Source organism: Meleagris gallopavo, chromosome 2, assembly GCF_905368555.1.
Source record: "Meleagris gallopavo chromosome 2, MGAL_WU_HG_1.1, whole genome shotgun sequence".
NCBI classification, from domain to species: domain Eukaryota; kingdom Metazoa; phylum Chordata; class Aves; order Galliformes; family Phasianidae; genus Meleagris; species Meleagris gallopavo.
Window position 1 is genome coordinate 48,157,540 of NC_139405.1, and position 21,945 is coordinate 48,179,484.

A 21,945-nucleotide genomic window follows, 5' to 3' on the forward strand; every position below is an offset into this window, starting at 1 on the left:
TCCAGAAGAGGGCTGAGACATAATTTACAGAAAATATTGATTCAGTATGCATGTCTCAATATCCAACTAGATGACAGCGGTATTCCTATGTTTTTTAATGCTATGGCGGGTGAGGGCTCACGTCCCGCCGGCTCCTGCCAATTCCGACTTCTACCCCGGAGGAACAGCAATTGAAGCTGGATGGAAAAGCGCGGAGCCGCCCCGGTCCCTCTGCCCGCCTGCGTTGCCGTGGGAACGGAGTCGCCGCGGCGGCCGCCATGAGTGCTTCCAGAGCCGGGTCTCGCGCAGCCTCGGCCGCCCCTCGGCTCGTTCAGGTATCGGCCGCCGGGCGGCAGCGTCTACCGGAGTGGGGAGGGCTGCGAGCAGCGGCCCCTCTGGGGTAATGCGAGGCGCGGCCCCGCTCCGGCGGTTTTGGCCGAACGCCTTCCTTGTGTCCGGTAAACGCGTTGGCTGTTTTTATGGAGAGTGACTGGCCGTAAGGCCGGTTGTGAACCGCTCCTACGGGTTATCTCTTCAATTATAAATTTAATTTCGTTCTTTTCTTTTAAACAGTTTCTGCAGCTGCAGGGCTTTACGTGTTGGTGGGGATGTGCTTCAATCCCACCTTAGTGTGCTCCAGCCGATCGTTAGAGCTTATCTTTCCAGATTCAAGGACAAAAGTTTTCCTTGTTAAGTGCTCCAAAGGGAGGGTCTGTCACGGAGCAGGAATTCACGGTTATCTGAGAATTATTTCTCTGTGTTTCTTAATCCTTTGAAGTTGGTTTGCTGGCTTTGATGTAGGTTTAAAGGAGACGCTCTAGGATATGGCTTGGAAGGATCCAGCTCATTCCTACTGAAGATACAGCAGGAAACGTGCAGCAGTTTCTTATTCTGAAGGGAGAGCTATCAGTGCACAAACAGCTCGGTATATCCCCAAAAGCTGAATGGCGCTTGTGTAGTTGTACCATATTGTTTTGAGGCACGAAGTCAACACACACAACCTCTGTTATGTAAGATTGACTGCTCTTTTCTTCAGTAGGATTGCTTTGACCTGATTGCAGAGTTTTTGTTGATGCTGCTAAATTATAGAATTGGCAGTAACTTCATCCTGCATACTACTGAACTGAAGTCAGGCAGGCTATGAAGGTAGTAATGTCTATGAACATAGTAAATAGTAGGTGCTCAGCAGTGTGTTAGTAACTATATATTTATAAATTGTAGGACATAAACAGCAAATACAACTGCAGCGCTCGTCCATCTTGACTGTGTTTATGTATGCACATCTAAATGTATCTCATCTCATTTGGCTTCCTTTGAATGCTGTAAAACACAACAGGCATCATAAGAGAACTTCAAGGGTCGCATTCCTCCATGGTCTGTTTTTAAACATTTTTTTAGCAACTATTTTACAAAAATCATTCACCTTTATTCAACATTGTTGAAGTAAAAACAGTAGAACAAGCAATCTGTGAAAACCACTGCATAATGTATAACAAAACTAAGTGCTTATTTCCCCCCCCCCCCTTTTTTTTTTTTTTTTGCATTAGCATTTACCATTTTTAGTATCTTGAGATGAAATACATCAGCTTCTCATCATTATTCACTTTGGGAAAGCAGTGACATGAACTGTCAGGACAAATTTATTAATTTAGCCATGCTGCCAAATGGCAAAGTAAAAAATAAAAAAATAAATAAATCCTAACATATTAAATAATATTTACATCAATTGATTTATCTCTCTCTGCCTTGAGGTGACTGCTCTCTCCTATCGTAATAACTTGTTGTTTTAATTATTATATTTAGATGCAAAGTCACCTCATCCCGACAGAGAGGAAAATGAAAGACAGCAAAGCTTTAACTGCTGCTGGTAATAGAGGGTAAGGCTGCAATGTTGGTTATCATGCAACTTTCATTTGAGCCCCATTAATCAAATCTCCTCAGTAGAGAAACAACCCTGGACAGTGATTTTTATCTTTCAGTAATACCTCTTTAATGATTACTGCAAAGGGAGGAGGGTAGGACTAGGCAGTACCCTCCTAAAGGAATTTAGAAAATCTCTTTGGTGATTTGTTTGGGCTGTTCAGAACACTTTAGTTTTGCATGTTTCTAGAACGGTGCAATGCATAAAAACTCCACAGACATAGAATCATAGAATCACCAAGGTTGGAAAAGACCTAAAAGATCATCCTGTCCAACTGTTCACCTATTACCAATAGCTCGCATTAAACCATGTCCCTCAACACAACATCCAGTCTTTCCTTGAACACCCCCAGGGTCAGCGACTCCACCACCTCCCTGGGCAGTCCATTCCAGTGCCTGACCACCCTTTCTGAAAAGTAATACTTCCTAATGTCCAGCTTGAATCTCCCCTGCCGTAGCTTGAAACCATTTCCTCTGGTCCTATCACTAATGACACGAGAGAAGAGGCTGACCCCCAGCTCACTGCAACCTCCCTTCAGGAAGTTACAGAGAGCAATGAGGTCTCCCCTGAGCCTCCTCTTCTCCAGGCTGAACATTCCCAGCTCCTTCAGCCTCTCCTCATATGGCCTGTGTTCCAGACCCCTCACCAGCTTTGTTGCCCTCCTTTGAACACGTTCCAGGGCCTCAATGTCTTTCTTGCAGTGAGGGGACCAAAACTGGACACAGTAACATGTAACCAAGAGAGAACATGCACCCCTCCTAGAGCTCAGCTTTTCAGAGTTGCACACGCAAAGTGCAAGCAGAGAGTTGAGCTCGGTTAAAGAACAAACCAGAGAAAGCAAAAAGGTCTTCACAGATTGGGAAGTGATCAAAAGTAATTGGACGTTTCTTAGATTTTGGAGAATATGAAGGGCAGACTGACAAATTGGAAATAGTTTTGAGTCAGTACTTGCAACTTTTAAGATTGATGTTAATAAAGCGTTACTAATAGAAGTATTTTGAGATCTCTGAAGGCAAGGGAAATTGTGCAAAGTATTACTGAGAAAGAAGCTAACTTTTTTTTTTTTTTTCTTTTTATAGAAAACTATAAAGATTAGATTCTGAATGGCAACAAAGTTTTAATATTATGTTTCCAACTGTAGTTGCAACAGATACAATCAAATAACAGCCTATAAGCTCTCCTTTACCGTAGCTGAGCCCATGAAAAATTCCTATTATTCCTCTTTTGAAGGGAGCTTTAGTCTCCCTCTTTTCCAGTAGCAGGTTTAGGACTAAAGTTTCCTTGTGATTTCTTAGGGAGCCACATTTGGTATGGATTTTTTTCCAACTTCACATTCATCCCAGCAATTTATATTGGATGTTATCTTCATTCTGCTTGCAAGAAATAATAATGAGCTGTGCTGCTGTGTTATGAAAATGCATTGCATTTCCAGAAATTAGAACAATTTTAATGCACGTATACCCCCATGAATATAAATTTGTACTAAAAAGAAATATTACAGATTCAGGATTTATTTTGTTTCATAGAAAATGAGCTGTTATAGTATTTTTCAACCTCTATTGTTTTTTTTTTTCTTGTTTTGTTTATTTCTATAGAAATGAAGGGAGAACAGAGTCCACAAAGGTTAGTGAATTGTTGTTCACTTTTGTTATGCCACCCTCAATGTGAAGAAGAAATCCCAGCCCCGAGTGCAGTGCCCAACAGTGTGGGCACCAAATGTAGCTCCCTAAGAGGCAAGAAATAGGCTTGGCAGATCACTCAGCATAGTGGTCAGTGGATAATACTTGAGGGCTTTCTATTTTGGTGGGACTTTTTTTAAATTTTTAAATTAAATATAATTTGAGAAAGGGAAGCAGTGGTGGTAGTGTTTGCAAGGATTGAGATTAGCTTATAGTGGGAAAGGATGTTGTTAATGAAGGAAAAGCTGACAAAAGCAGAATGGGAGTGACTGACTTGAACAGTTGACTGTTTTTGAAGTGTATGGGGAAGTATATATCTAGTAAATGTTGAAGTTCTGTTGATTCCGAATAAAAAGAGATTTGCAAATTACAGGCCAGGTTCTAAAATGGTGGAAGAAGCGGTTATCTGGTAAAAAATGAAAATGGAGTAGAAAACTATAATAACAACAATGACCTTATGTTGTTTGTCTTCTAAGGAATTGCTAGTGAAGCCAAAGGTCCAAGTAGCTACTGATCTTCAACATTGTAAATATAGACTTAGATTTTTTTTTTAGCACTGGAAGTGAAATGAAAACTACGTTTTCTTGCAGGTAAATGGGAAGAGTTTAAAGAAGTCCACAGTGTGAATGGGAGAAACACTCAAAACCCAGACTTCTTAGAGCTGATAGAAGTACAATACGTGAAGGCTTTTTCTGTTTATTGCCTCTTATTCCTTTAACACTTTATTCACTTAACTGTAATCAGTATAAGTTACAGTACTCATGAGACTTTACAAATCTGAATTTTCCAAAGAGTAACAAAAGCTCCACATGTGCAATATAAATTTTGCTCCTATAGTAGAGTCATGCCCAATTATTTGCGTTTTGTTGTGTATGACTAATAATCAGATTTAGCTGCCAGTAGCTGCTGGCAAAACATAGAAAGCTATTTACTTAAATATTAAAATATGCATGCTCCCTGCCAAAAATGCTATAATCATACCAGCCTTTTGAGTGTGATGTCACAATGATTGGCTTTATATTTGCTAAGGCACTTGAGAATGCAGAGAACTGCTTCTATAAATCTCATTGGAATGGTACGTGTGAAATGGTGATTCAAGTTGTCTTTTGCACCTGACTTATTTTAAAACTCTTTCAAATCCTTCTAGATATGTATCTTTACATCTTTAAAGTGCTAGTTATCTTAACAAAGATAATTGTGTGACAAATGTGGGATTCAGAAGTTCCAGCTCTAATGGACTTTCTTACAATGATTATTGCTGATGACTCTTCAACCTTGCTCTGCAATTTTTTTTTTTATTTAAGCAGTTTTGAATTTCTCCTTTCTATGGAGTCAGAGTGACTGTGTTTGTTTAGAGAAGAAAATTTACATCCACACAGTAGTATAAGTATAGTTACATATATAAATAATATAGTGTCACTGTCTGCAAGCTCCCTCCATGGTTTTGGAGCCTTGCTATATTACAGAAGGAAACAAAACTTGGTCTCAAAGGATTTCACCTGGTTGTACAGTGTGAAACAACAAGTGGAGTAAGGTGGTAAGACAAAGTAGCAAAGAAGATGGTACATGCCTTGCTTACTCCATGAGAAGTGTGATAATGTGTTGAGAAAATTAGGAACCCTTTTATCTCAGAGATTGCTGGCTGCATGTGACCATGAGCTCTTCTGCATGTATCAGTTTGGCTTGATGAAAGTGGTAACTCCTTTGTGAAGCAGAAGGGCTGAGCATCCTTAAGGAGATGAATGTGATTAAACTTGATGGATTTAACCCAGTGTCTGCTACTGAAGTGAAGAAAGATTAAAGAGTTGACAATATTATAAAAGATAATCCAGAAGATAGTTCATCTTCTGCTGCACTCTGAACTAGTAGTTTTGTGTTGTTCCTCAGGGAATTTTGTACGTTTTCTTGATAAAGGGTTATTTTACTACATGTTCACCTGTTTAGAAAGCTTTTTTTTTTTTTTTTTTCCTGTTTAGAATGGGTAGGAATTGAACTTGCAGTTTATCTCATCCTGGAAATCAGTGTCAGTGTAGAAGAAAGCAGAAGGGCTACATATCACACTTTAACTTCAAGATAATATGTGCAAGAGTCTCTGTTAAACTCTGGATGCTCCAGGTTTCTGGCTTAATGAAACCTTAAAGAACTTGGAACTTTCTTATCAAGCTATCGCATGGCTGTCTGCACAGGCAATACATTGCCAAAGCTGAGATAAGGAAAGGCATCCAAGCTACACCCTACTGCTTTAAGAGAGGAAACTGCTGACAGGGAGTTCTTAGGAAGAGCTCTGTAACTCCGTAGGGGACAATAAAGTTGAAATAGATGTTACCGGCCACGGTATGTAAGCTGTCAAGACTGCTGCAGTGCTTGAGAACTGAAGGAAAGAAAATGTGCTATTTTTTTTTTTTTCCTGGTTGAGAAGGCTTTGTTGAAAGTGCAGTGTTGAGTGACACCCTGCAACACTGTCCAGAAGTTTCTGTAAAGTTTTAATAAGTTGTAAACTCCAATTGTCAGTTTGCATGTTTTCAGATTTAATGTGTGTCGTTTTCAGCTAGATACACATTCTATTAATCGGATAACAACAGCTGCTGATTATATCAAGCAGCAAGCATTTTGTGTATTTCCTAGCAGTCAATTGTGACAACTGTTACATGGTAAATGGGAAGTTAGCTATGTCAGCAGAATGTGTACTTTTCACACTTCCTGTAGGTTTTGTTTTGGGGAACTGGTTTTCTGACAGTTAAAAGATAAGAATGAGCAGAGTTCCTTATCCAGTGTCATCTTTGTGTGTTAAAAGGAATTACTCATCTTCCCCAAGGAGGTTGTGGATGCCCCATCCCTGGAGGCATTCAAGGCCAGGCTGGATGTGGCTCTGGGCAGCCTGGTCTGGTGGTTGGTGACCCTGCACATAGCAGTGGGTTGAAACTAGATGATCATTGTAGTCCTTTTCAATCCAGGCCATTGTGTGATTCTGTGATAAATGAGAGCTATGCATTCTCTGCCTCATTTCCATTCTGATCAATGTGCAGTTGTGATAATCGGAAAGCTGAGCTCTTTAATTACATTATTCCCAGGTTGCTGAATAAGGTTTTGGTCTTCCACCTCTTTTTCAGGAGAACAAGCTTAAAAAAAAAAAAAAGTTGAGAAAAGAAAGGGAAAAGATCAAAACAACTGGCGTGAATTAAGCCAGGAGTTGTCTCCTTCTGGGACCTTAGGCAGTTTGTCTTGATCCCCATCATTCTTAAAATGGTTTGCGGTTTAGTTTCTTTTCTATTCATGGTGTCTTTAGAGTGTACAGGAGTGGGAATAGGCTGTCGGTGAGAAAACAGTTCAGGCAAATTACTAATGGTGTGTGATTATCACTTTTTTTGTTGTTGTTCTAAAGCAAACTAATTCTGCTTCCCTTTCAAAAAGGATTATGCATCTTGTTACACAATCCACTGAACAGAAACACTGCTTAATTTCTTTCTTAAAATTGAACATTTTTGTGAATTGTTATTAGTTGTTTGTTTGTTAGTCTTTAGAATCCCAATGTTTTTAGAGAATGGCAGTCAAATTAAAAAGAGAGCTTTTATCTTAGGTGTATATGTATGCACATATGTGCTTCTATGTACTGATTAACGATGTTTTGGAGACACCTGATGAATCAGATCTGTTTAGCTTTTCTCTGCTTCACCTGCTCTTTAGTACAGCATTTGGTTGTATTCTTAATCATATTTCTCATGTTTTTTTTCTGTTGCTCATTGGTGTTCATCAGTGAAGGGGTAGATTTGCATTTTAGAATGCATACCTGCAAGCATTAGGATTGCAGTTTTGTTTCTGTCCTGTGTGGGAGCTGATGGAATAAAAACCTCTTGTTCTGTCTTCTAACATGTGTGCTCCCAGCATCACCTAATAGACTTCTGTTCTTAAAATGTTAAATTACATCATTTGTAGTCATTATCAATTGGGGGGGGGAAAAAAAAAAGTCTAATTAAACTCCTATCAAGATCTCAGGTCTAAATTACACCTTGAAAAATTCAAATAACAAAGGTTGAGAAATCCACCATGGTGTGCTCTGCTTTAGAAGAGCCACATAAAAATGAAAAAGTGTAGTAAGAAGAGTCTAAAAAGCACAGCTAAAAGAATTGTTAGTCCTGCAAGTGGCATGAATGAGATTGTGTTGGGAACACAAAGCCAGCGCTCACCATCTGTTAGAAGGACTTAAGAATGGGTGAAGAGAAGTCAGTGTGGTAATGGTGATTGCTGGGGAAAAAACACCAACGTTGTTCAGAAACCTGAAGTTATGTCCGAACTTGATGGAGTCCAAAAGGACCTTTAGCCTTGGCATACTAAAAATAAGAGCACAACTGGGAAAGCCAGAAAGTAACTTTGAGAAAATCAGGATAAGGCACGGATTTGTCAACTTGGTAGGGAAGCAACAGAGGTGAGATATGAATGAAAGCTGCAAAATCATGAGGTGAAGACTGATGGCCTTTGCTTTTTGTCACTGTTTCTTCCAAAATAAAAAATAGAGAGTATGCAGGATAACTGCAGTCAGAAAACAAAAGTGGCTCTTCGTACAAGACACTTGAGGGCTCTCTTGCCAAACAGTTTTCTGGATAAAAGCTGACATGGGTCAAAGGAGGAATGAGAGAGGCTTGTAGTAGAGGGATCTTTAGAGTTTAGTTGGCTCATGTAAATAACAGAAAGGTCTTTCTCTGACCAAGGGTACTTTTTCTGAATTTAAATATTAATCCTGTAATGACCGTGATGTGAATGACTCTGCTGATATACTCTGTACTGTATAGAAAACGCTGAAGCAAAAATGTTTAAAATTGCAGTGTTTAAAGGATTGGTTTTCACACTGTCTTCTCAGGAGTCTTGTGATCGCTTTCTTTTGGATATGCCTGTCACCAGAGAGCAGATGAACCACTATCGAGCTGCAGCGGAGACTGCTCAGAGTGAGCTAGCAGCACTATCAGTGAAGTATGACTGTGTCCATTCAGAGGTACACAACTACCTACAAATGCTTCTCTAGATCTGAAGATTTGCTATAGAACATTTTTGCAGAGAACAGAAAGTTTACAGAAAGAACAAAAATTCTTTGTTTCCTTACAAATTTTTTGTAGCATCTGAACCTTAAAAAGAGACTATCAATGAAATAAAATATATTTTACCATAGTTAGCTGAGTATGGGAAACGAGCACTCAGTACTATAGAAGAATGAATTATTAATACAGTGTCCAGTCAGAACTACAGGGGTGTGTCCATCAGCTGAGCTTGAATTTGATCAGTTTATCCTGAAATTACTGCAGAGATCCTCTAAAGTTGTCCAGGATCATTTCATATTTGAGAACTCATACAGGATTTCATAGTCCCATAGAAAGAAGTTCTTACTGGAAATCTTGAATGACTTTATTGCCAGCAAGACTGACTGATTTATAGACTCCTTCACCGCTGTCTTTGTGAGGCAAAAGAATAGGAAGAAAGCAGCTGTTCATACGATCGTTTAGGACCTTCATGATCCAGCTGAGGTCAGAGCCCAGTTATGCTGAATGCTCTTAAAATTCATAATATGAGATTATTCTTGTTGTGTTTTTTTTTTTTCTTCTGCTGTTGGAACTGACCACAGAGACAATAGACAGAGAGAAAAATATCACATTTGGCAAATGAGGAGTTGAACTACAGAGAAATCTTAAGTTTATGAACGCTTTAAGCTACCATAACTTGGTCCAGCTGCCAAATAAAGCAATCCTGTTGTTCCTTCAGCTGTTCATGTCCTTCCCCACACTGCCCCATCCCTTGCTTTAGCACAGATGTCTGTGTTGTGTTGTGGTGCACTGGTTTGGGGAGCTGATCCAGCAGAAAGCCTTTCCTTGTGGGTTGTTTTTCAGTTGGATCAGTTTCCTGATATATTCTACCTCATTGCCATGTGAGTGTCCCTGATACTGCAAAGAAAAGGGGGAATTACCAACGTGAAGCCAATGAGGTGGGGAAGGGACAAAGCTGCTCTTCTCAAAATCAGTGATGACTTATGCCAGCTCCAAATGCGGTAACTGTTCAGCTGCCTTACCAGCTGGATTTTTACTCTAAGCATCCAGGCTTTGCTCACAGTAGGAGTTTCTGGGAGAGCTGTGAATTTTTTGACCACCTGTATTGCAGCTAGATGTCTTAAATATTCAGTGCCTAATTTTTTTGTCACATATTTTAACTTGTTTGTCAAAAAGAGTTTTTAATGTGGTTTAATTATTTGCATGCTAGTCTTATACAGTAGTGCTAAGATATATTACTGCTTATAACTTAACTGCGGTAGATGTAATCTACCTTGATTTTAGAAAGGCGTTTGATACTGTCTCCCACGACATCCTTATAACAAAGCTGAGGAAGTGTGGGATAGACGAGTGGACAGTGAGGTGGGTTGAGAACTGGCTGACTGGCAGAGCGCAGAGGGTCGTCGTTGGTGGTGCAGAGTCTGGCTGGAGACCTGTAACCAGTGGTGTCCCCCAGGGGTCTGTGCTGGGTCCGGTCTTGTTCAACATCTTCATCAATGACCTTGATGAGGGTATAGTGGCCACCCTCAGCAAGTTTGCTGATGATACGAAGTTGGGAGGATTGGCTGACACGCCTGAAGGCTGTGCTGCCATTCAGCGAGACCTGGACAGGCTGGAGAGCTGGGCAGTAAGAAAGCGGATGAGGTTCAACAAAAGCAAGTGTAGGGTCTTACACCTAGGGAGGAATAATTGCATGCACCAATACAGGCTGGGGGATGAGCTGCTGGAGAGGAGCTCTGCAGAGAGGGACCTGGGCGTCCTGGTGGACGACAGGTTGGCCATGAGCCAGCAGTGTGCCCTCGTGGCCAAAAAGGCCAATGGCATTCTGGGGTGCATTAAGAAGAGCGTGTCCAGCAGGTCAGGGAGGTGATCCTCCCCCTCTACTCTGCCCTGGTAAGGCCTCATCTGGAATACTGTGTCCAGTTCTGGGCTCCCCAGTACAAAAAAGACAGGGATCTCTTGGAAAGAGTCCAGCGGAGGGCCACAAAGATGGTGAAGGGCCTGGAGCATCTCCCCTATGAAGAAAGGCTAAGTAAACTGGGTCTGTTTAGCCTTGAGAAAAGAAGACTGAGAGGGGACCTGATCCAGGTTTATAAATATCTGAGGTGTGGCGGCCATAGTGGTGAGGCCAGTCTCTTTTCAGTGGTACGTGGAGATAGGACGAGGGGAAACGGACATAAGCTGCAGCATAGGAAGTTTCGCACGAATGTGCGTAAGAACTTCTTCACGGTGAGGGTGACGGAGCACTGGAACAGGCTGCCCAGGGAGGTTGTGGAGTCTCCTTCTCTGGAGATATTCAAGTCTCGCCTGGACGCCTACCTATGCGACCTGGTGTAGGGAACCTGCTTTGGCAGGGGGGTTGGTCTCGATGATCTCTAGAGGTCCCTTCCAACCCCTACAATTCTGTGATTCTGTGATAACTGGAATTGTCACGAAAGCTGAAACAATTCTTAGCGCTTCTTGTGGCAAAATTTTCACTGTCAATTGTGTTTAACAAAGTAAAACAACTGAACTGGTTTTTTATGTTCCTGATGCATGTGTCAGAAGCTCAATCCTTTAGAGAAGTTTGTAGCAGAAATAATTCATGGAAATTGGTATTCTAACAAAAACTGAGAAAGGAAGATAAAGAAAAATGAATGAACTACACAAGATGCTGGGAAGCTCCAGCATCCTCTCTGGAACAGGTTCTTGATGTTTGGCTATGATCTTTCTCTTCCTCCTTAAAAGACTGTCTTGCTGTTTCTCTGTATGTCTAGTTACATTTCATTGAATTATCTAACCAAAAAATAACTATTTACTTAAGCTGAGAAGAGATTGCCTTAGAGCACAACTGTCAAAAATTATCTTTGCATTTGGATATGCAGCAAGTCATCAAAAGGCTCCACCCTCGTAAAAGAGGATAGTGTTACTGCGGCTTTCTGCAGTGTAGGTTGTGTAATTGTGCACCAGAGCTGAGAGCAGGGAGGAAGCATGCAAAAAAAAGAGGGAATAGTGGTGTTAACTTCTGCATTGTATTGCATATGCATAGGTGAGATGGGTTAAGGTTATGCGGGAGAACTAAATACAGGCATTTTCTAAATTCTGATTTTGTTAACAGATTTATCTACCAGGCAGAGATTAATGTGAGAAATTGTATGATATGACACGCCAGCAACTTTTTATTTCTGTATATTCTAGGGATATGAAAATAAAGTTACCTCCTACTACTTTTCTTAGTCTCACAGTGTAGAATCTTTTCTCACAGGACTGAATCTTTTATTCTAGAAGTATTTTTTCTTGTCATGTTATTGAAATTTTAATGTTTGTATTTTTCAGCCTGTACAAAATTATTCTTCCTTTTAATGAGTTTTCTCGTTTTCTATTTATAGCTTCTTGAACTCAGGACCAGAATGATCTCAAAAGAAACCTCCTTTAAAGAGCTGAAGTCTGAAGCTGAAAACTACAGGGAAAACAATGCTAGACAGGCATCTCTCCTCTTGTCTTTGCAAACTCGAGTTCGGGAGACCGAGGAAGAGTTGAGTGGGCTTGTGGCTTCTAAAAAACAGGCTGAGCTGACAGCTCAGGCAGCATCAAAGGAGAACTGGGAGCTGAAGGAGAAACTTCATGAGCAAAATGCCAGACTTAAGTAAGATTAATGTGAGATAAAAATTTTTGATGACAAAAAAACTGCAATGGTCAGCAGAAAATAAGGTAGTGGGCAGGCTTAATTACAATCTGAGTTCTGTTGTGTTGCTTTGCAAAGTAAATCTGAGTTTCTGTTGTATACTTGAGTGTGATGGAAGGTATTGAAATTTACATCTTGGTTTGAGTTGTTAGACTTGAAATGGGGCTTTGAGAGTTGTGTCCTACAGAGAAGAAATGATCAAATGAGTCAGCTTGGTTAAACCACAGTATTTACAAAAAATTAGCGTGGAGGACTGTTCAGATGCAGAAGAAGCGATAGGTATAGTTTCCTCATTGAGGTGTTTTCAAGTGTGGCATTGAGGAAAAAAGACACTCTGTGCCTTTCGTAGCACAGCTGTGATTAACAGTACCCTTAACTACAGCTTAGTGCTCTGGCCTTTCTTCATATGTGGTGCCTTTTGAAGATGTTACCTGTCAGATGCACGGGCCACATAGTGATGAGTGGTGGTGCTGCTGCACCGCTCTTCTCTCTTTCCCCTCATCTGTGTCACAGCTGGAACTGGCACAATGCAAGTGAATTTCTTTCTTTGTATAAAGCTGTCTGTGAGGAACAGTGTAATGAAATTGTGGTATGTTCTTACCTATACCATAACAGGGTAGAGTATATCTATTTAAATATGTGTAACTTGAAGGGAATATGTTAATGTTTCTTCAACTTTAATAAGGCTATCTTTCTTTGTCTGGGTTTCTTCCTCCTTTCTGGACATTGCATTAAGAGCTAGAAAAGAGTTAACCAGATGTCTGTTTTGCACAGCTCTTCTAGCTTTATGAGATAGAAGTGGATAACTAAGTTATTTTAGTATCTAGAGAAATCCAAGTGCAGTACACTTGTCACCATCTGCTAATGTTGGTTGACAGAGGCTTTAGATAGAATTCCAATATAAACAAAGAGATAGTAAAGCCAGAAAGCATATTATAGCAGTTTAGAAAACACCACAGTTTCTAAGAATATGGTTGTTAAGATTCTTTGAAGAGGTGGTTTTTTTTTTTTTTTTTTTTATTGTTTGCCTCACTCACTAGGGAAAATGTCAGAATTTGTCAAAATTAACCTGTTGTTACAGTGATAGGGTCAGTTTTGTGTAGCATAAACCTGTTCTGTATCTCCCAGTGTGGTCCTGTCATCTCGCTGGCTGCTCTCTTTTGCCCATGTCACTTGTACCAGCACTTCCATTTGTGTTGCTGCATGGTTATCCCAGGGGTCCACTCCAAGAGAAAAATAAGCTTAATTTAAAAAGCTTAATTTCTGGCTCTACCAATCCCAGGTCTAGTTAGCTGCACAACTTGGTGTACCAGACTGCTGGCACAAAGGAATGGTCAAGGGGAGGGTGAGTCTGCTCTTCCAGAAGGAACAAACATGTTGGATTAAACTGATTATGAATCTATGCTTTCAAAGCTTTTTCTCATCGGTAACCGATGGTTACAGATGCCACTTAATACCAGTCAATGTATTGACTTAGTGAAGTGTAGTTACTTATTCTGACCACCTTGGTTAACATGTAACTGTTCATAATTAGACGTTCAAGATTTTAATTGGAAACCATAGATAAAAGGGAAGAGCAAACCAGTAGACATGAAATACACATTTGTATTCTGTACTTTTGGGATAGAGTTGTGTTTAATAAATTGTGTGATCAGCTTCCAAGATGTACATACTCCCTATTAAAAAATAGTACTTTTCTACTCAACAGGTATATTGCCAAGATATTTTTAGAGGCTGAACTGTGAAGAGCTTTTTTCTTTCCCCTCCCCTTCTCTATGCTCATTAGTTCTGAAGAGCTAACAAAACTGTGAAAGAGCTGTGTTCTTTTTCTACCTGAATGCCTATTTTCTAGGTGCTGTCACCTTTAAGACTGTACTGAAGATAATTAGGTTATTTGTAGAGTTGTCAAGTATGTGCTTTGTACTTCTGATTGTTTATTTTTAGAAGCAGTCATAGTTTTGATGATGATATACTTTGATTTATGGGAGCCATAGGAGAGTTTGCATGGTCGGTAGTCAGCCTAGTACAATATTTTAATATGAGTTATGCTCTTAAATAACGCCTCCTATTTTATTATGTTGGCTCTCAAAGTTAGAAGTGGATGTTGGTGGTATAACTGCAAAAGTTAAACCTTCCTGACAACATTTTGTTATGTTTTGTTGCTGTGTGACAGCTGGCAGCAGAGGGGCAGTCTGACAAAATGGTGTCCGACATGGAAGTATGTATGAGGCAGAGGTGTGTCACTGAGTTACTCCATATGGAAAAAATGGCACCCAGTGGCATTCGTCAATGCTGATGGAACATTTATGGAGATCAAACAGTGGCTATCACCAGTGAGGTGGTAGGTTCTATGTTGCAGCAATAATGCTGTCATAGCAGCTATGAAACTGTGAGTCACCTCGCTGGTGCAGATTTTTATGAGAGATGTTGACAGCAATTGTCAACAGCTGATTTCCCTCCTAAGGCTCCAATTCAAAGTTTTACTGCTATCTATAGCCAGTTAATGTATGTTTGCATTCATGCGTTTTCTTTAGATATCTCATACTGCTTTTTGATTATGGAGTGGTATTTTCTGCCTGTTTCTTTCTAGAGAGGAAGAAATTAGAAATGTAGGAGGATGAACCAAGAAATGGCTGACATGTCCACCTTAAGAACTTAGTGCAGAGCTTTCATAGGTGCTTAACAGGTTCAGTAAAACAGTTGCTTTAGTCAGCTTTGGTGGCGATCATATCTTGCAGTTTGGTGATATATCTCGCTTTATTCCAGTGTTCAAGTCTTTGTGAAGACTTTGTTGTAGAAAGTACCTTGTTTCTCACCTGGAAACTTGATCATTTGTCTCTTGCTCTGAGTGTGATTTTACCACTGATTATCTCTCTCTTGAGTGTAATTGGAAAGTGAATCTGAACTGAAAGTTGTCAGTGTTGTTTCTATGTTGTATGGCATGATCTCTGAATGCTATTGGGATTAGCAAGTGCTTGATAGCGTTCTTTCCTGCAGGATTTCTTGGCAGGTATACTGAGACTGATGTCCCAGGTGTATAAACTGTTCCTCCTTCTAATAAAAATGGTACGGGAGTTGATATTTGGACTACATAAATTGTCATTCTAAGCTTTTTTGGGGGGATTATTTATGTTAGTTATTGTCTTTCTAGTTCTACAGGAGTAATGCTCAGTGTTAAGAGCATCATGAGCAAGATGTAGATCTACGTTTGCTGTCTATAGCAATGCATGTTTTCCAAGCTGGTCCTCATCTTTGGCAATGGGAAGAGTATAAACAAATTTATACCACTTTGTGAGTTATTTCTTCTTGAAGGGAAGGCTTAGAAATGGATACCTGCTGTTGATGTCCCTACCTGTAGCAGAGGGCAGATATACATTTAATGTGGGATGCCTATCCAAATGGTAGGCATCTATTGAAAGCAATGAAATTGATGACAAATAACTGCCTTTTTGGCATAGTTTTGTGGCAATACCTTTATATTTTCTTTCTTTAATGGATGTCTAGCCTGTATCCAGCCTGCATTTTTTTCACCATCTTCACTTGCTATTTACCCTGTACTTGTGGGCAATACAACACTGCAGAATTCTCTATGTATAGCAAGGCAGTCTCTGCTTTTGCCACTGAAATTCCCCTTAGAAGTACTCTGGATGTCCTATACTTCCCCTGTTTTTTTGTTTTGTTTTTTTTTTGAGCAGGACAGTCAGTTTCACTAGAGGCAGGTGTGAAGTGCTTTTAGCTTATTTTTCCTATAATTTGATCGATCTCTTCAGCTTAGTTTTTCTAAGCTTTTGCATGCAACCTCCATTTCTAATATTGTGAGGGCTCTGTTCATTTGATATACCTGGTTCATGTGTTTTATGAAATTCTGCACTGAGAATGCAGTTGTAGAAGATGCTTTAAAGTGCTAATCAAAGCCAATGATAAGAAGTGTTCACACACAAGGCAACTAACTAAAGTTATTTGTACTAATGTATAGAGAGAATTATATAACATGTAATTTTCATTTTGCTCTGTATGAAAGCCAGAAATCATCTTGGGATATGTTTGCCTAGAGTTCTGTTTCGGAGAACATTTATCCTGATTTTTCTTTTTTTGGTCTGATTAGCAAATATTTGAATGAATGTGAACAAAGCAAGACAGAATCTTATAAGATGAGCAGGAAGTATGAAGAGCTCCTCATACAGCTTTCTGAATTCTTGGACACAGACATCAAAGAAAAAGAGAAACCAGAGGAACATTTAATGTTAAAGGTGATTATGTGTAGGCAAGAGTTTTTGTCATACATATAGACAAGATTTATTAAAACCTTTTACTGTGTTTTAGGAATATATACAGGAGTAACTAAATTAGCTTAATTAAAAAAATGGCTTGGCAAAGAGAATTCATCCATCATAGAGAACTAATAGAGGAATATTTAGTTATCAAAGAAATAAAGCAAGTGATGAAGATGGGAATTTTTGTGTTAATGTCACGTCACTTAAGACAAGTTTTCCATATTGGCCTGATTTTCAAAGGTGCTGAACACTAATTGACTTCAGTGAACTCAGTTTGGTCTTATCTGTAAAATATTTTATCAGCCTGTAGTTTCTAAATACAACCCTGATTAAGTACATGGTTGAAAGCTCTTGTGAAAACATTAACAATGGAAATCACTAGGTGACATGTAAATTCTACTGCTTGTTTTTAACATTAATCTCAAGCTGTTATACCATTAAGTAGAAACATCTGAAATGGTACTTGCTAAGACAACCTTAATCGTACCCTTTAATGGTGTAAATCACTATATGGTGTTTTGAAATGTGAGCATGAAACTATATTATTTCTTTTGAGAATATTTCTGAAGTTCTGAAAACAGTGTTTCCATTCAGGAAAATTATTTATGTACTCTTTCAACTTTTCTAGATGCTGTTGAAGTACAATTTATCTTAGTTTTATTATTTTTTCCTATGTTCTATCTACTCTCTCCCTATTTTTCTTCACTTGGAAGCACACTAAGTATTTTGAGAATTTCTCTTTCATTAGATTCATACTATAGGTGTTCTGCTTATAACGATCACTAAATAAATTAAGACTATCCAAATATATGTCACAATGATTTACTACATTCCTTGCCCTCATAATATTACAAGCATACTCTAATTGTAACAATGTAACGAAACTTGCATAGCTGTCACCAGAGGCAAAGATATTTGTACTGTTTTATCTCTTACATGCTTTAAATTAATCGAATAACCAGAGATTAAGTTTATATTGCCTTTTTTTCCCCCTTGACAATGTACTAATAGATCTAGTTGAGAAATCTATTTTACAGCTCTTTAGAAAAACTTTGCTACCAGTCAAGGTACGTTTTTTTCCATACGCGCTCGCTGAAGTGCCCACACTCATCTACTCCACTTCTTGGAAATGACATAATGTACCAAAATAGCCTCAAAATCTTACTGGAACTACTCTTTTCTCCAAGGTGCCAGTTGTTCAGCACTGCAGCCCACCAGGTATTTGGCCCTGCCCTTGAATATGCTCAACAAATAGCTGTTGCTAACTCAAATCTCCCTTTGCCTAAAGTGTTTCAAGCCTAAAATACAGCTTTCAGTTTCCTATTCCAAATGAGAAGCATAAATCTTAGCAAGCCAGACCAAAACAGTCTGCTCTTCACATGAGGATGGTTATATGATCTGTTTTCATTTTCTGACCTGTTCCACGTCAAGTGTGGATACTCCTAAGTGTCAGTAGCTCTCTACCTTTTATTAGCTCATACAGATTATGTGGGAGTAAAGCTGAGCTACATTACACTAAACAGATGTGGGTTTCTGTTGGAAATGTGGGCCTCAATTGTTTCTCTGCTCTTCTACAAATAAATAGCAGAACAGCACAATTATAAATCTGTCACAAGGGCCTTGGAAAGACTCTGTCTGTATTAGGATGATTAGGAGCTGTATAGTGTGATGAATAAACATCATTGTTAAATGCTTTAACAAAGTTACCAATTGCTAAATTCTTTCTCTAGGCTTGTGAAATATGTAAAGAAAATCTGGCACTAAAAACTCAGATTGCTACTCTTCAAGAAGACATCAATGGCCATGAAATGGAATCCAAGGCTAGTAGAGAAACTATCATGAGGCTTGTTTCAGAGGTGACCAAAGAGCAGAAAAAGGCAGCAGGATACTATGAAGACATGGAAAAACTTAGTAAGGTACATAACTGAATGATGTCCATTTTGTTTAATTTGAAATCTTGAAGTGAAAACTAATTTTTGATGGGTGTTGCGTGAGGAAAAACTACTTCTGATAGACTTTCAGTGATGAAGATCTATTCAAATTATTTTTAAACTTATTTTCAACTTTTTGAAATTTTAAGGATATATGGAGATTAAGCATCAATGTGCAAGATAGGACTAACTTAAATTTGATGTCTTCTACGTTGCATGCAAATTGAAATTTTTGCTTTCTTTATGTTGTTGTAGCCTTCATTGCTTGCACAGAAATTAAGCAGATGCTTTTCTAGTGCAGTGTGAATGTATGAGTATGAATGTATGTGGGGCACAAGCATAGAACAATGGAAAAAAAAAAAAAGCTCTTTAAATAATAGTTAAGTGATATTGCAGTTTTTCTGAGGTTTCTTTTACTCAGTTTCTTCAAAAATTCTAATGACATTCAAAGGAATTAATAGTAATCTATTTTATTCTTCCTATTTCTCTTAAGAGTCTGGAAGTAAAGTGTCTTGGCTTTCAGACCAGCTAGATTATCTCATTTCACTTCGCATAATAAACGAATATTTCATAAATATTCAGTTGACTTACGCCAGTAGGTCTCTTGTAGAAAAGCTCTTATTTAGTATGGAAAGCCCACAGAGGAAAACCGTGCAGTAGGAATGATGCTGAAATGAGAACTGTAAGTGAAGTTATAAGTCAAGTACTTACTGAATTCATTTAGATACAATTTTGAAAGAAAAGGATGTGATTTAAGGATTTAAGTGCTCCAAGAAAACTTGCCATTAAAAATTTTGGTTCATTGTGAAGGGTTGATGAACAAAGTGAGCTACTGCAGCAGTTTTCTTTAATGCTTTGTACTTTGACCGATATCTACAAGAACAGTTCACTAAAACTATAGTGAAAACTTGTTGCAGGTACTAGGGCCGTGTGGTTAAAGCTGATGACCGGAACTTAGGAATATAAGAGGAGAGGCTTAAACTGATAAATATATAGCTGAGTTATGTGTAAGTAAGTTTGTAGAGATTTCAACTTAAATAAAACCTTGTGCAAGTAAGTTTTCAAAATTAGCATACATTAATGTTTTCTCCAACCCACCATTTTTTTTTACTAAAAAAAATGACCACAATCATACACTTTAAAGGATAAAGTGTTCTGATTTTGCTGTAGGCAAAATACTTAAGAGATGAGACAGAGCTGAAAGCAGAAGAAAGAACTTGTTGTAGGGAAGATAAATGCTAAGTACCATGAGGGTCATAAATTTTACTTACTGCTGAAAGTGTTTCTTAACAACCTATGTAAAACTTCCTAAGACTCAAATTGCAATGAGAGTGAACCTGGACTGAAAGCCTAACCAGGCCATTCTGAGAATCTTTTGTTCCCGTATGAAGAAGAGGAGGGAGAGGCGTGCTTACTAGGTAAGACAGAATGGGGAGACATTCTAAGCGACGATGAAGCTTCGTTTATAATTTCTTTTGCAAGTTTGCTCTGACTGCCGAAACTTTTCCAGAGTTGGATCAGTTAGATGAAAAATATTTTCCTGTCATTACTGTGTGTGCGCCAAGTGCATAATTTAATCCATTCCTGCAGAAATGTCCTACTAAATTATTAGTGTTGCCTTTCAAATGAAGAGCGTGTGATGCTGGCTTACTTAAAGGTTGCAGATTCCTACAGTGCTTTTTCAGTTTAGCTGCTTAAATTTGCAGATACTGAGTAAATCTGCTGAAAAGGTTTTGTATTTAAAAAAAAAAAAAGTATGTGAAGAAATTCAGTATGAAAAACTACGTGAAACCCAGATTTTTTGTTTCCATATGTAGGAGTACGTATACCATTCCTGCTTCTTCTGAAGGTTGTCTTATAGAATCATAGAATGACCTGAGTTGAACAGGACCTCAAAGATCATCTAGTTTCAAACCCCCCTGCTGTGGGCAAAGTCACAGTGTCCTTTGTTATAGGAAGAGCATCCTCAATGGTATAGAGTAGGTCTGACTTTTGCTACACAGTTTAAATAAGTACATGGATAGAGTTGCACACTGTTCTATATTCACTTGTGAAAGACCGGCACAAATCTGTAGTGTCACAGATAATAAGCAGATGTTCCTGGCCTAGCCAACACGTTGGCTATCTTCTGTATTACAGATAAAGATGGTCCATTTGTCCCAGCTTTCTCTTTCAAAATTCTTAGGTGTATAGGGACCAGCACATAACCTTTCTGTTCAGCAGTTCTGTCAATTTTCTCTGGCAAGACACAGCCCCATTCCCTGCCTCCTCTCTGAACTGTTGCTAGTTTTTCTTGCTGATTTCACTGCTGTTCCTTGGAATGTTTCTGCACTCCTTCTCTTGACCGGGTGCCTCTCTTTATGTCCCAGGAGGAAGCATCTGCCGAATGAGCAAATAAACAAATGATACAAATTCTTGATGAAGAAAATAATATCCAAGAAACATTAACAGGATATAAATTATATAAGTGAGAGTTATTCAGAGTATCTCTAGTATATTTGATTTCCAGTATTTGTTGCAGTCAGTTGGTTTTCAGTGGAGAAACATTAGCAAGTGAACGATAATTCTGTGTTCGCCTGTCAGCCTTGGTGCATTACAACTTCAAAGCATCAAACAACATAAGCAAATATAATATCAAAGCTAATAAAGAGCAATAGGTAGCTGCAAAGCTTTTTTCCTTCTGATTTATTATTTTCATTTGGAATTTTTAACTTTCCAAACTGCTGACTGAATATTCTGAGAGCTTCCTCTTGCAATTCTGTAAACATTGTGCATATACTTATTCTGGTAATGCTGGATATCACATTTGACTTTGATAGAAAATTGTTCTTAAATGCTGCCCAGACTGGAAAGCCTGTGTGGTTTTTTTTTTTTTCCTTCTGTGTTCAGAGAGTAATTATTGATTATTCATCACAGAATTGCAGTGAAGAATCATAGAATCCTTACACTTGGAAGGGCCCTCTGAAGACCATCTAGTCCAACTCCCCAGCAATGAACAGGGACACCACAACAAGATCAGGTTGCCCAGAGCCTGATCCAGCCTTGCCCCGAAAGTCTCCAGGGATGGAACATTAACCAAAACACTGGGCAACCTGTTCCAGTGCCTCACCATTCTTACTATAAAAGATTTTTTTCTTATATATATCCTAATAACATTCTTTGATCATATCTGTCAGTCTTAAATAAATAAAAATCTCTAACCAAGATTCTCCCTAGTGCTTAATAAATACACAGTACTGTGTACACACACAGTATAATTAAACTATAGAAGATGTTTGTATTCTACCAGATGGATTTGCCATTCATAAAGCATTGCAGCTGATAAGCCACAAGAAATGGTAAATTGGCTTGTTCTTTTTTTCCTCATCTTCTCTGATGGTTCAGCCTGGAAATATTTGTTTTTCTCTGGACTGGTAATTTAAACATCTGTTTTGCAAAGATGTGCATCACGCAATGTCTGTAAAAAT

At 38.8% G+C, this 21,945-nt stretch overlaps 1 protein-coding gene across 2 annotated transcripts in view; it reads left to right on the forward strand.

The window, feature by feature from the left end:
* The window catches only part of LOC100542625 (coiled-coil domain-containing protein 170), a 56,520-nt gene that overhangs the window by 14,893 nt on the left and 19,682 nt on the right, over positions 1-21,945 (forward strand). Inside the window, exons 1-7 of one of the 2 annotated variants that reach the window (XM_031552457.2) lie at positions 157-314; positions 1,783-1,856; positions 3,496-3,523; positions 8,435-8,566; positions 11,978-12,234; positions 16,379-16,523; positions 18,278-18,463. In XM_031552457.2, the coding sequence (XP_031408317.2) occupies positions 258-314; positions 1,783-1,856; positions 3,496-3,523; positions 8,435-8,566; positions 11,978-12,234; positions 16,379-16,523; positions 18,278-18,463 (879 nt within the window). In that variant the 5' untranslated portion in view covers positions 157-257. Of the gene's footprint in view, positions 1-156; positions 315-1,782; positions 1,857-3,495; positions 3,524-8,434; positions 8,567-11,977; positions 12,235-16,378; positions 16,524-18,277; positions 18,464-21,945 lie in introns of those variants that run through there. The other variant, XM_085217037.1, reaches the window with a different exon arrangement.